Source organism: Austrofundulus limnaeus, unplaced genomic scaffold, assembly GCF_001266775.1.
Source record: "Austrofundulus limnaeus strain Quisiro unplaced genomic scaffold, Austrofundulus_limnaeus-1.0 Scaffold65, whole genome shotgun sequence".
Lineage (NCBI taxonomy): Eukaryota > Metazoa > Chordata > Actinopteri > Cyprinodontiformes > Rivulidae > Austrofundulus > Austrofundulus limnaeus.
Genome location: NW_013952467.1, coordinates 1,696,850 through 1,708,727, shown reverse-complemented (window position 1 = coordinate 1,708,727; position 11,878 = coordinate 1,696,850). Strand labels below are relative to the sequence as shown.

Below are 11,878 nucleotides of genomic sequence, written 5' to 3'. Positions count from 1 at the left end.
TGTGTGTGTGTGTGTGTGTGTGTGTGTGTGTGTGTGTGTGCGCGTGTGTATGTGTGCGTGTACGATATGACTTTATGTGTACATGTGAAAAAAAAAACAATAAAAGATTGATAAAGAATGTAATCTGAATGCACACACATTTTGTCTGATTAGCGTGTTTACCGGCTTGTTGAAGTTTCTTTGGCGTTGTTTGCTGCCAGCGTTGCCATGGAAGTGACTGATGCCTGTGAACGCCGCTGCCGCCGCCAGCAGAGGGGAGGCTTCAGAGGACGTGGGATGCTGAGATTTTCCTTCTGCTCTGCGCGGTTTAACACGTGCACGTGTGTGTGTGTGTGTGTGTCTGTGTATGTGTGTGAGAGCGTGAGACAGAAAGACGAAGAAGATAATGGCTGTGGAATTAACTCCGGACACGGAGTCAGATGTGACATTAGAGCATCACATTCATAAATATGGGGGAAGCTGCTGATTAATGCAGAGACCTACACTGCCCTCTGCTGCAGCCAACCGGACAAGCAGAGAGAAACACTCATGCTCCGAAATTTCATTCTTCTTCATGATTTTTGCACTAACTTTGCTGGAGTCTGGTACTAAATGTAGAAGAAACATCAACATTTTGTATAAAAGATTCAAACTTGAATGTCGTCTCTGTCAGAGACAAGTTACACTGAGGCATCCTCACTATTCTGTTCTGAATAGTGTGCTACGAGTTTTGTTAGCATTCGTTGCACAATTTAGACAATTTTGCCCAGAACCTGCATGAGAAAAAAAGATAAATGAAATATCGAAAATGTTCAAGACCGTTAAAAATTATTTGACAACCCCAACTCATTTTATTACAGGTTATACATCAAAATGTAGAACTTTTTGTTTTTGTTCAACCAATGCGTCTCTTGCTGCTGTAAGACTAATAGTTTTCTCTCAACCCTCCCAAGAATAAAACCAATGTTCACAGTCAATATTTCTGTGATATTTTCACTCAAAATATTCTCTTCATTTTTTTTAACGCAAAGAGTTAATTCAACTTGTTGTATCTCCTGAATAAAACAAAAACTCATTTCTGACCATCGGAGTCTTCTGTCACTTATGTTCAAGAGTRTTTAAGGTWTGACTTCAAGTTTTGTACAACAACTGTTTAAAACAGAGGAGCCCAAAGTGGGGCCTGCGGGCCAAAATTGGCCTGRCAAGCCATTTCATTTGGTCCACCAACAGTTGCAGTGGTTACTAGGTTGTAACCTGTCGTTCTATGTAGAAATACAGTATTTCCACTTTAAGTCATTCCATCTATTGTCCCAGTGACTATAAGGGACCGTAGTGCAGATAATTTTCATTTTCATTTTTCTGATTTTATCTTTTAAACATTAGGATTAAACATCCATCCATCCATCCATTTTCTGTACACGCTTCTTCCTTTTCAGGGTTGCGTGGGTCACTGGTGCCCATATCCAGCAGTCACAGTGCGAGGGGCGGGGTACACCCTGGACAGGTCGCAAGTCCATCACAGGGCCACACATAGAGACAAACGAGACAAACAACCACTCAATCTCTCACTCACACCTAGGGACAATTTAGAGTTATCAATTAACCTAACAGTCACGTTTTTGGTCTGTGGGAGGAAGCCAGAGTACCCGGAGAGAACCCACGCATGCACGGAGAGAACATGCAAACTCTACCCAGAAAGGTCCCCGGACCGGGATTTGAACCAGTGACCTTCTTGCTGAGAGGCATCAGCTCTACCAACTGAGCCACCGTGCTGCCTGAGGATTAAACATGAAACATAAAAAACAAGTAACAACAAGGGATACTGACATTAGATTTAACCTCACATGTAGATTTGCACACTTTATAAGACCACAAAACTCATTTGATCAATTTACAAAACGTCCCACGAGCCTTTGCTGCTCGAGCGTATGGCAGACTTTTTCCAAGTGCATGGGTTAAAAAAACAAACAAACAAACAAACAAACAAACAAGCAAAAAATGTGGGCCACCACACTGGCTGCTAGCTTAATCATTAAAAATAAAAGGACTTAACTCATAAAGTATTGTATTTCATGATGCATTGGGCCCGCAGCCCTTGGATAGATTTTCATTTTGGCCCTCTCTGGGAAAATGTTTGTTCACCCCTGGATTGAGGCTTATTTTTTAGTCTGCATGTGTTTGTTTGACTTTACAGCAGAGCCATTCAACTGAATTTCTCCGGGAGTCACAGTTACTCAAAGCCAACACCTCAGATGCCTGACGATGGGCGGGAGGTGGGGGTGGGGGTTTGCGTTATTCCCCGAGAAAACAGTAGGAGAAACACTGCAAAGGTACAAGTATTATCTTGTATCTTTTAAATGTATTTATTCTGTTGCACTGCATCAAAATTAATTTTTTTAAGCTTTGTATTAAGTAAAAAGTGAAGGGAAGTGGGGGTCTCAAAGGCATGCTGGTCAGCAGTCACAGCCAGTTGAATGGCCTTGCTTTACAGGCAAGGAATTTTTTCTAATGTGAACACTTTTTTACTTACGTCTTCCTTGTGAGACCGTGTCATTGCTGATATTTGTTTTTGTGTTCATGATGTTGCTAAGTGGGGGAGTTGATGTAAATGTCACCGTGGTGAAAGTGGCCACCACACCACCACTCGTGGTTTTTTACTCCTGTTGCTGCGTGTTGGCGCTCCTTTTTCTCTCCATTTGTCAGTTGTCACACAGGGAAAATGTCACCTCCCATTATCTGCTAACCCTGACTCCACTCCCGCTCACAATCAGCAGCAACGGTCCACGCAACATTTTCACTGTTCCCATCCAAACTGAGCATCATTCTGTCATCTGCTTCATTCGCTTTTTTTTTTTATTTTTTTCTGTGACAGCATATGTGAGACGGACTTTCAGATGAGTGGTTTTGTTTTTCTTGATTTACGTGTACATCTGCCCTGACACCCACCAGCACTATGGAGCTGTTTGGTGTTGTTTCACGCTTCAGCCTAAGTGAATTTTGACAGTATGATTTGCCTCACAGCTCCTGTGATCAGCATATGTGGTGTTTGTTTWGATTATGTCTGTTTAATGTAATACATGTTTCTACTGGGCCCAACTTGTAAGTCTTATATTTATGGTAAGAGTTTGTTAAAGGAACCAAATCGGTCAAGCAGTAGCTAGGTGAACAAGAATAAAAACRGAAACATCTAAAAAACTGTATGACATAAACTAACAGAAGAAACTGACAAACCAGGAAGCATTATATATGAGAGGTAACAAATATGCTGAAAGAGCATGACTTTTTAACCCGAGTCATGTGAAGTCATGTTTTTGATATTTTCTCTTTTCTTTTTTTTCTTCCCTCCCAGTGGGAGAAGCCAGGAACCTGATACCTATGGATCCAAATGGTTTATCAGACCCGTATGTGAAACTCAAGCTCATCCCAGACCCAAAGAACGAGACCAAACAGAAGACCAGAACCATCCGTTCCTCTCTCAATCCCTGCTGGAACGAGTCCTTCACCTTGTGAGCGAAAGTCCCGCCCACTCTTAGGATCAGAGTTTAAAAAGACGTGTGGCGTGTTTTATTTATTTCATTCTGTCTTTGCGCAGTAAGCTGAAAGCTTCGGATAAGGACAGACGTCTGTCCATCGAGGTGTGGGACTGGGACAGAACCACCCGGAATGACTTCATGGGCTCCATGTCGTTTGGCGTGTCCGAGCTCATCAAAGCTCATCACTGTGGATGGTCAGTCGCCTAAAGGGTCAAACTCACATCCTCATGAAGCTACAAGTGTATTTGAAATATAGGCACGTGTAGCCATTTACAAATAGAAGATACAATATGGACAATAACAGCTTTTGAGAAGATTTGTTTTTCTTTCTGTGTTTCCAGGAGGATTATTATGTTTAAAATAAGTGAAATAAAACATGTGCGCCTGCTGTTACACCTCTAATAAGTTTGATTGAACACAGCAGCGTATTGTGTGTAAAACAGCTGTAAACCATGAGGCCTCCTCCAGGTTGGCTGGCTTTTTTGTCTCACTCTAATAATGACAAAGAGTCAGTGCCGCTTCCTCCTAGTCAGGTTGATCCATGTCTGCTGTGAGCGGGGACTCCAGGAAGTACCTGCGTGGAAACATGTTGGCAGCAAATGTACAAACTGCTTCAGTGTTTTGTGTCGCTCAGCGTGTGGCTGCGTGTCTTTCGTTGTGTACCGCAGGCCGTCACGCAAGCGGCGCGGGATGTGTTGAGCTGCTCAAAGCGATCATCTGGATTACTAATCTGCCTTCTCAGGTACAAGTTGCTGAACCAAGAGGAGGGCGAGTACTACAACGTTCCCATCCCCGAGGTGGATGACGTCAACCTGGAGCTGCGGCAAAAGTTTGAGGTGAGACTCGGGAGTCGAGAACATTTTTATGTGTCGCACAGACTTGGAACAAAAAAGTCCTTCCTTCTTGTTGCTTTCACAATAACTTCACCGTCTCTCTGCTTTTTCCCGTGTTCAAAGAAGAAAAAGAAATTAAAATTCACTAGTCTTGTTTTCTGTTACATTGTGTTTGCAGCATCCAAAATACAGACAAAAGTCCCACAGAGCAGCAGATACATTGAAGAAGTCGCAATCAAACCTCTAAAGAAAGCCGTGTTCATGGATGTGAAAATATCCATCAGACTTTATGAAAATGATGTTTTAATTTTCTTCTAAGTTCTAAGTTTGACACAAACATTTGAATTTACTTCATTTCCTATGTTTTAGCCCACAGTATTGAAGATTGAATCTATTTAACACAGCATGCATATGAAAAAGCTTTTTTATTTAAAATGTGTCTGAAACCAGTTTTAAATGATCCCCATTCAAAATATTTCATTCCCCTGCTTGTTTCGTGTTCTTATTTTAACTTTCATTTGAACTTGTTTTTCTCTTCCTTTTTAAAAGTTTTAGGACCATATTTTGATGCAGTTTTTTTCTTTTTTTTTAATCTAATTAATTTTTGCAAAGCGATCTTCAGCATTTGGACATTTTTTAAAGCATTTCAAGTCATTCCAGCAAATAAAACTCTCAGATAACTGATTGTTTTTATGGCAGAAAATGCACTCATTGGTTTTTAAGACGTTGTCTTGTGTTGTCTTCTGGCAGCCTTTTTTTTTTTTTTTTTTTTTTGGCAACCAAATTTTGCTCTTTAGTGGCCTGTTTGTTGACTGTAGCTTTTTTATTTTATTTTAAAAGCCATGTAAAAGCTTTTATATTAATGTTAATAATGCTTTTTTATGTTAATAACTCCAGAGCAGCATGGCTGCCATATAAAACTTGAACTGTAATTTGAGTGTAAAAGACAGAGTTTAAAAAGACATCTCACAGTTGTGAGTTTTATTTCTAGCTTTTCTCCGTACTGTACATCACTGACCTTGGCTTTCCTCTGACGCTGTTGTCTTCACACAACTTGTGGTTGCCATGGAAACTAGGATGGGATGCAACAGATGTGGATGCTTTTTTTTTCACGCTTCAGTCATGCCTTTGATCTTGGTGGAGTTCACAGATAAATAGTCACGAGTGATGAAAGTAATAACTCTGTGTGTTTTTGCACATTTTTGGGGAGAGAGCTGCTGATCCCTAATAAGATTCTTCTTTCTTCTAGGCCTGCCAGTTAAATATCCACTATTTGAAGGTAGCTCTCCTGCCTGCTTCCTCTCTTGTTCTCTCATGTGCAGCCTGCTTCATTTTTTACTCACTCACTCAACTGTGATTGTTTGTGGATCTCTGCTGCGATTTCCACAAATTAATCAGATTTACTAACAAGGGCCTCGTACCGTTGAGCCGTTCCAGTTTGGATCTTTGTTTTGTACCTTTTTGACTTTTTGCACACATGCTAATCTTATTTCAACTAGTTGATGCTGTTAAATGTTCCTAAAATCACTTTAGGATTGTCTCAGATAGATTTGAAAGACTGTGAATAAATCCTCATAATGTGGTAAATTCAAGGCCCATGGGCCAAATGTGACCCACCACAGCATTTCATGTGGCCTGTGAGAGATTCAAAGATGCTTTAAAATAAGTGTATGCTGCTTTAAAGCCCGCATTAACCATCAACTACATCTCCCATAATGCATGTTGATTATTCTAACCACAAAGTGATAGCCTCCCACCACGAGGTGGAGGTGCACAGGGTTCAGCAGTAGCCTGCTGAAGTGTAAAATCTCCATTTCATTGCATTTTTGCCAGCTACTTTTGCTGTGCCCCAGTTGTACTGGGAAGTGGGAAATTCCCGATTACAAGTCGTCAAATTTAAACTGGAACACCTCTACGGGGGGAGTTCAGAATTCAAGACAGCAGCTAATCACCACAACTCACAATTGATTAAAACTCTTACTTTTAATCGGTATTATTTATTTCACATTTAGTCAACCATAATATTTTTCAGTGTTTATATAAAAGCGTGTTAAAATGCTGCTCCTATGCAGGAAATACCACATAGAGTTCACTTGCTGTTTGTTAGCTTTGCTCTGCCGTAGCAATGAAACAAGGAATGTGTCGTCCCATGTTTGGTCAGAGTTAAACATGAAAGGTTGAAGTGTATTATAACTGGCCCTTTGAGGGCCACCATAATGCTCATGTGGCCCTCTTTGAAAATGAATTTGATACACCACATTTAGTAGATTATCTCTAAAAATATATATATATATATATAAAGCAAACTGCAACAGATGCATTATAAATATTAAAGAAACAAACTTTGCAAACAGGATTACAGTCATTCTAGTCACATTTTTTCCAACAGCCTCGCTGCTTTGAACATTGATCTAAAAGCGCAGCATGCTTAGTGTTTTATAAATTTGACACGAACACCAGCCAGCGTTGTTGTTAGTAAACATGTGAAGCTCTCTGGCCTCGGCTTGGTGCTTCAGAGGTCAGCAGAGCTTCACCTCCTCACTGGGTGAACACCGTCCACCTTCTACTAGTCTCATCTGGACTATAAAAGGCTGCGAGGACACGAAGCATGAAGGACGCTCACTCAGACGCAGTGTGAACGGAAACACCCACAGATTTGCCTGCTGTGTGTGTGCGTGTGTGTGAGTGTGTGTGTGTGTGCTGGATCCTTCCACACGATGGCAGTGTTACGTTTATTTGAAGATAAATGTAAGACTTTGTGTGGCAAAACGGTTGTTAAAAATGAAACTGTACTTGTTGGTTTGTGTGAAGTTGTTCTCCTTGTCTGTTTGTCACGTTAATATTTTATGAGTTTATTTCTAAACTGATGGGTGCTGCAGACAAATCATCATCTTTTCTAATTTGATCAAATAATTTTTGACCACCCACAGGCTCATACAATCATCTGTGTCTGTCCTTGTGTTTGTTTGTCGGTCTGTTAGCAAAATATTTCACAAACCACTTGACAGATTTTGTTGAAACTCTCAGAAGGTAAAGACAGGATTCACGTCTTCAACTGATTAACTCTTGGAAATGACCCAATTCAAGATGGCCGTCACAGCTTACCAACCTGAGGAAAAAGAAAAATGGCTGTACTTCAGTTGTTTTTACTGCTTTTTAGCTCACATTTAGTGTAAATGTAGCTGAGAGGGATTCCCACTGAAAGTGTGAACAAGTTGTGTGAGATTTCAGTGCTTTATGCAAACATACAGAACGTTTGTTTTCAGGTTTTCACAGAACATCAAAAATGATTAAATTTTAATTGTCTACACCAATTATTACCTCGGTTTGCTCTTTTGTTCGGCTTTTGTATGAACCTTTTCACTCTTCAGATGTATTTGTTGTGTTGAACAAAACCAACCATCCTGCAGGTCGAGCCTCCGCAGCGTTCTGCTGGTTTGTGTGAACTGACCTGAACCAGCTGTGTACGCACAGACCCACTTAACCCGCATCAAACGAACATGTGGCCGTTATTACGGGGAGTATATTTTTACATTCAGTCAAGAGGAGAGAAGTAGTCACCCTGGCAACAGCTCTCATTGTCCCGTGGCTTGCAGGTTTCCTCGCTGCTATCTGACTCCAGACAGCTGCTGGAGCCAGAATGGGAGCTGGTGGGGACATTAATTGTCCATTTTAAAAAAAAGATGCTTGGCAAGCAGATCTTTACAACAACGGGGAACCTTAAAATGCAGAGATCCCCTGCCGAACAACCAGCTGGCACTTTGACCAGAATTATGAAGCTGCCACAATAGTTTTAATAGTTTTAGGATGAGCTGCTGTGTTTTCATATTTGACGCCCGCCACTGAAAGCAAGAGAAGGGGGTCTCTGCAGTCACTAAGTGGGAGTTTCCTGTTGTGTTGGTGGAGTTTGTCCAAGACATGTTTTTTGTGAGCATAGTTAAAGACGTGATTGGTTTGCAGGACGCCAGGCAGCAGGGGAGACGTGTAGCTTGGTCAAAATGGCCAGAAAGCACCTATATTTTTAAATATAAATATTATTTTTAGTCATAACTCCAGACAGAAAGGTGCCAACCACACAAAGTCTGAATGCTGTTCACATAGAGTGACGTGTAGCAATTTGGCTCTGTCAAAGCAGCCCTAACCCACCTGGGAAAGGATTGATTTTATTATACGAATATTAAATTTAGTCATAAGTCAAAACAAGAAGGTACAAATCATACCAAATCTGAAGTTAATAAATTATGTTCACAATCATTTTTATTTGAGACGCTGTAAACTACAAATAGACAGTCAAAAAATTATTACATGTTTACAGTGATTTTACTTTTTTATTTTTTAACTTCCCCCACAAGACACGTCAATGCAACTAAACATGGTTACAATAAACTCCGCCCACACAACCAAAAAAACTTCCCCAATCACGGTTAGGACAAACTCCGCCCACACAACAAGAAAATCCCCCAATCTACTTTAGAAGCCACTACTTTGAAGGCAGTGACATTTTATCCCTGTCTGTACAAGGYCATAACTTTTGGTCTATCATTGGGAGGGTTCTGCTCTAAAACCCTGTGTGCATTTTTTAGCAATTATGCTTAAACGTGTATGATATATTTTTTTAAATCAGGTTAAAGTTACCTAAAGACAACAAGAGAGTTGCATCGATCTACTGAACCAGTTAATTTCTATTGTGTTTGAGCAAATGATGTTATTTTATTGGGGGGGTCATAACCCCCTGCAAATCATGCCTATGCGTCTGTGTGGGCTTGTTTGGCTGTACTGTCAGCAAAATATCTCAGGAACCAGCAGACAGGTTTGATTGAAAATGTCAGCTCAGGACAAACAACAGTAACATCATTATTTTAGGGCTTTATTTATGACTCTCACAGCAGGTGAGATGCAACAAATAGACATTAAATGTCTTTTTCTCCATGTTTTTGTTCTCTACATGGCAGAAAGCCAAGCTGGGCCACGGTAAGAAAGTGATCACGCCATCAGACCACCGGCGCTTCAGCTTCCCTTCGGGTAACATGGACCGAGTGCGACTCAACGACTTCAACTTCCTCGCCCTGCTGGGGAAGGGCAGCTTTGGCAAAGTGAGCGCTGGAAACGTTCAGTCCAGTCGTTCCGTTCATCGTAACCTTTGACACGCGCTGTCCGACGCAGGTGATGCTGGCCGAGATGAAATCCACGGAGGAGCTCTACGCCATAAAGATCCTGAAGAAGGACGTGGTGATTCAGGACGACGACGTGGAGTGCACGATGGTGGAGAAGAGGGTGTTGGCCCTGAGGGACAAACCGCCTTTCCTCACGCAGCTGCACTCCTGCTTTCAGACGGTGGTGGGTATAAACAACAACCAAACTTCAGCTCCTGCTGTCGTCACAGTTAATAAAGCTTTTCCTCCGCCTTGACAAAATAAATCAGTAGATAAATCTTTACCTGAGAAAGTCAGTTCTCCCTTAATAATCTTCCATTTTATTTCTGCTCAGTTCCTGTGAGGTGATGTTTTTTTTACATGTTTTGCACTCAGTCACCGGCCCTCCTGCAGAGAAAATTGAAAAGTGACTCGAGACCAGAGTTGAATATGAAGTCTCTGATGTGACGTCAGCTCCCTGCGTCAATGTGTCTTAAATAAAAGCTTTACTGAGAAAAGCTGCTGGGCTGCTTCTCAGAAAACATCAGTCTAGACCCTGGAATTTACAATAAATCTACTGTAATAATGTTTTTAACTCTCTGTACAAACGATGCATCTTCTGAGCCACTTTGAACAATAACCTCCTTCTTTTAAAGGATCGGCTGTACTTCGTGATGGAGTACATTAATGGTGGAGACCTCATGTATCACATCCAACGTATGGGCAAGTTTAAAGAGCCTCAGGCCGTGTAAGCACTCACTCTGATTTATCCCCAGTCAATCAGTATAAAACACATTCGCATGTTATTGTGAAGCATTCTGGTTTGTGTTCATATATTCTACTTAGATTTGATTTGACTGTGACAATAGAGAGATTAGAGCAAATAGAGGAGAGGAAGATGGCATTCGACGTGATTCATGTCATAAATTCTTAATCCATGGACGTTTTCGCGGATACTGCTCAGCGCCACCTACTGGACATGGAGCGCAGTGGTTCAAAGTGACAAATGGCTGATGGCCTTACCGAACTTCAGGTACTACTACTGGGCTTCCAATATTAGGGTTTTAACAGCTTGGCTTCGGTGTGGCTCTTCTTCTCCGGACTGGCTTGTAATGGAGACGAATTCGGCAAAACCCGTGTCTCTCGCAGCTCTATTGTATTCACCAATTAAATCTTCGACTGTTGCTTACACAAAGAATAGCGTAGTTAAAACCTCTCTTAAGATTTGGACTCAATTTCGGCGTTATTTTGGTCTACAACTCCTTTCTCCATATGCTCCTATCGCGAACAATCATGTCTTTTCTCCCTCWCTCATAGACAAAACTTTTGTGATTTGGTCAAACCTTGGCCTTCGGACCTTTGGGGATTTATTTATTGATGGTGTCTTTGCTACTTTTCAACAACTCTCTGCCAAATTTATGCTTCCATCTCGAGATTTTTTCAGATTTTTACAGGTGCGCAGCTTTGTTCATAGTAATTTCCCCACTTTTCCTAAGCTGCCTTCAGACTCTGACCTTGACTCTTTATTTGTGCCCATTCCTAGGCTGAAAGGATCTATTTCAATTCTTTATACCCGCATAGCCTCGATCCACTCTAAGTCTTTAGGCTCAATCAAGGCCCTCTGGGAGGAGGATATGGGAGAGGCTATCCCTGACGAGCTCTGGTCACGTATCCTAATACGGGTACATAAATCTTCTATATGTGCTAGGCACTGTCTTCTTCAATGCAAACTTGTACACCGCGTTTACTATACCAGGGCTCGTCTGTCAAAATTTTATAGCACTGTTTCCCCAGTRTGTGATAGGTGCCAACAGTCTCCTGCAAACCTTATACACATGTTTTGGTTGTGCCCCCAGCTCAAGAGTTTTTGGACAGAGATATTTYWTGTTATATCAGACGTGGTTGGCAGAAAAATTGATCCCAACCCCCAGAGTGTTTTGTTTGGGGTGTTTTCGGGGCCATCTCCTTTGTCCTATTCCCAAGAAAARTCTTTATCCTTTATGACCATTATTGCAAGGAGGATAATTCTTCTTAAATGGAAATCACCACAACCTCCTACTTTTATACATTGGTTGAGGGATATTGTTTATTTTCTTAAACTTGAGAAAATTAGGATGTCYCTACGGGGTTCCTCTGACAAATTTGCTGAAATCTGGCAACCATTACTACGATTGGTTGGTCAAGTTAACTTTCATTCTGTCCCAGTTTAGTCCTTTGTGTATGTATTTATTAGCTCGTCCGGTGTCCTTTCTCTCAGATCTTCCCTTTCGTATGGTTCCATGTTTACTTTCCTGGGCATAAACTGTACTTTTTTTTTTTTTTTTTTTTTTTTAAGGTATGGCAGAATGCATCCTAATTTTATTTATTTCAAGACATTTTTTTTTCTTTTGTCCTTTTCCTT

General features: G+C 41.1%; 1 protein-coding gene across 1 annotated transcript in view; it reads left to right on the top strand.

Moving 5' to 3' along the window:
* The window catches only part of prkcab (protein kinase C, alpha, b), a gene marked incomplete in the record, with an annotated part of 113,795 nt that overhangs the window by 91,950 nt on the left and 9,967 nt on the right, over positions 1 to 11,878 (top strand). Inside the window, 6 exon segments of the mRNA XM_014010135.1 lie at positions 3,329 to 3,485; positions 3,572 to 3,706; positions 4,255 to 4,348; positions 9,298 to 9,438; positions 9,509 to 9,682; positions 10,134 to 10,225. Of these exon segments, the coding sequence (XP_013865589.1) occupies positions 3,329 to 3,485; positions 3,572 to 3,706; positions 4,255 to 4,348; positions 9,298 to 9,438; positions 9,509 to 9,682; positions 10,134 to 10,225 (793 nt within the window).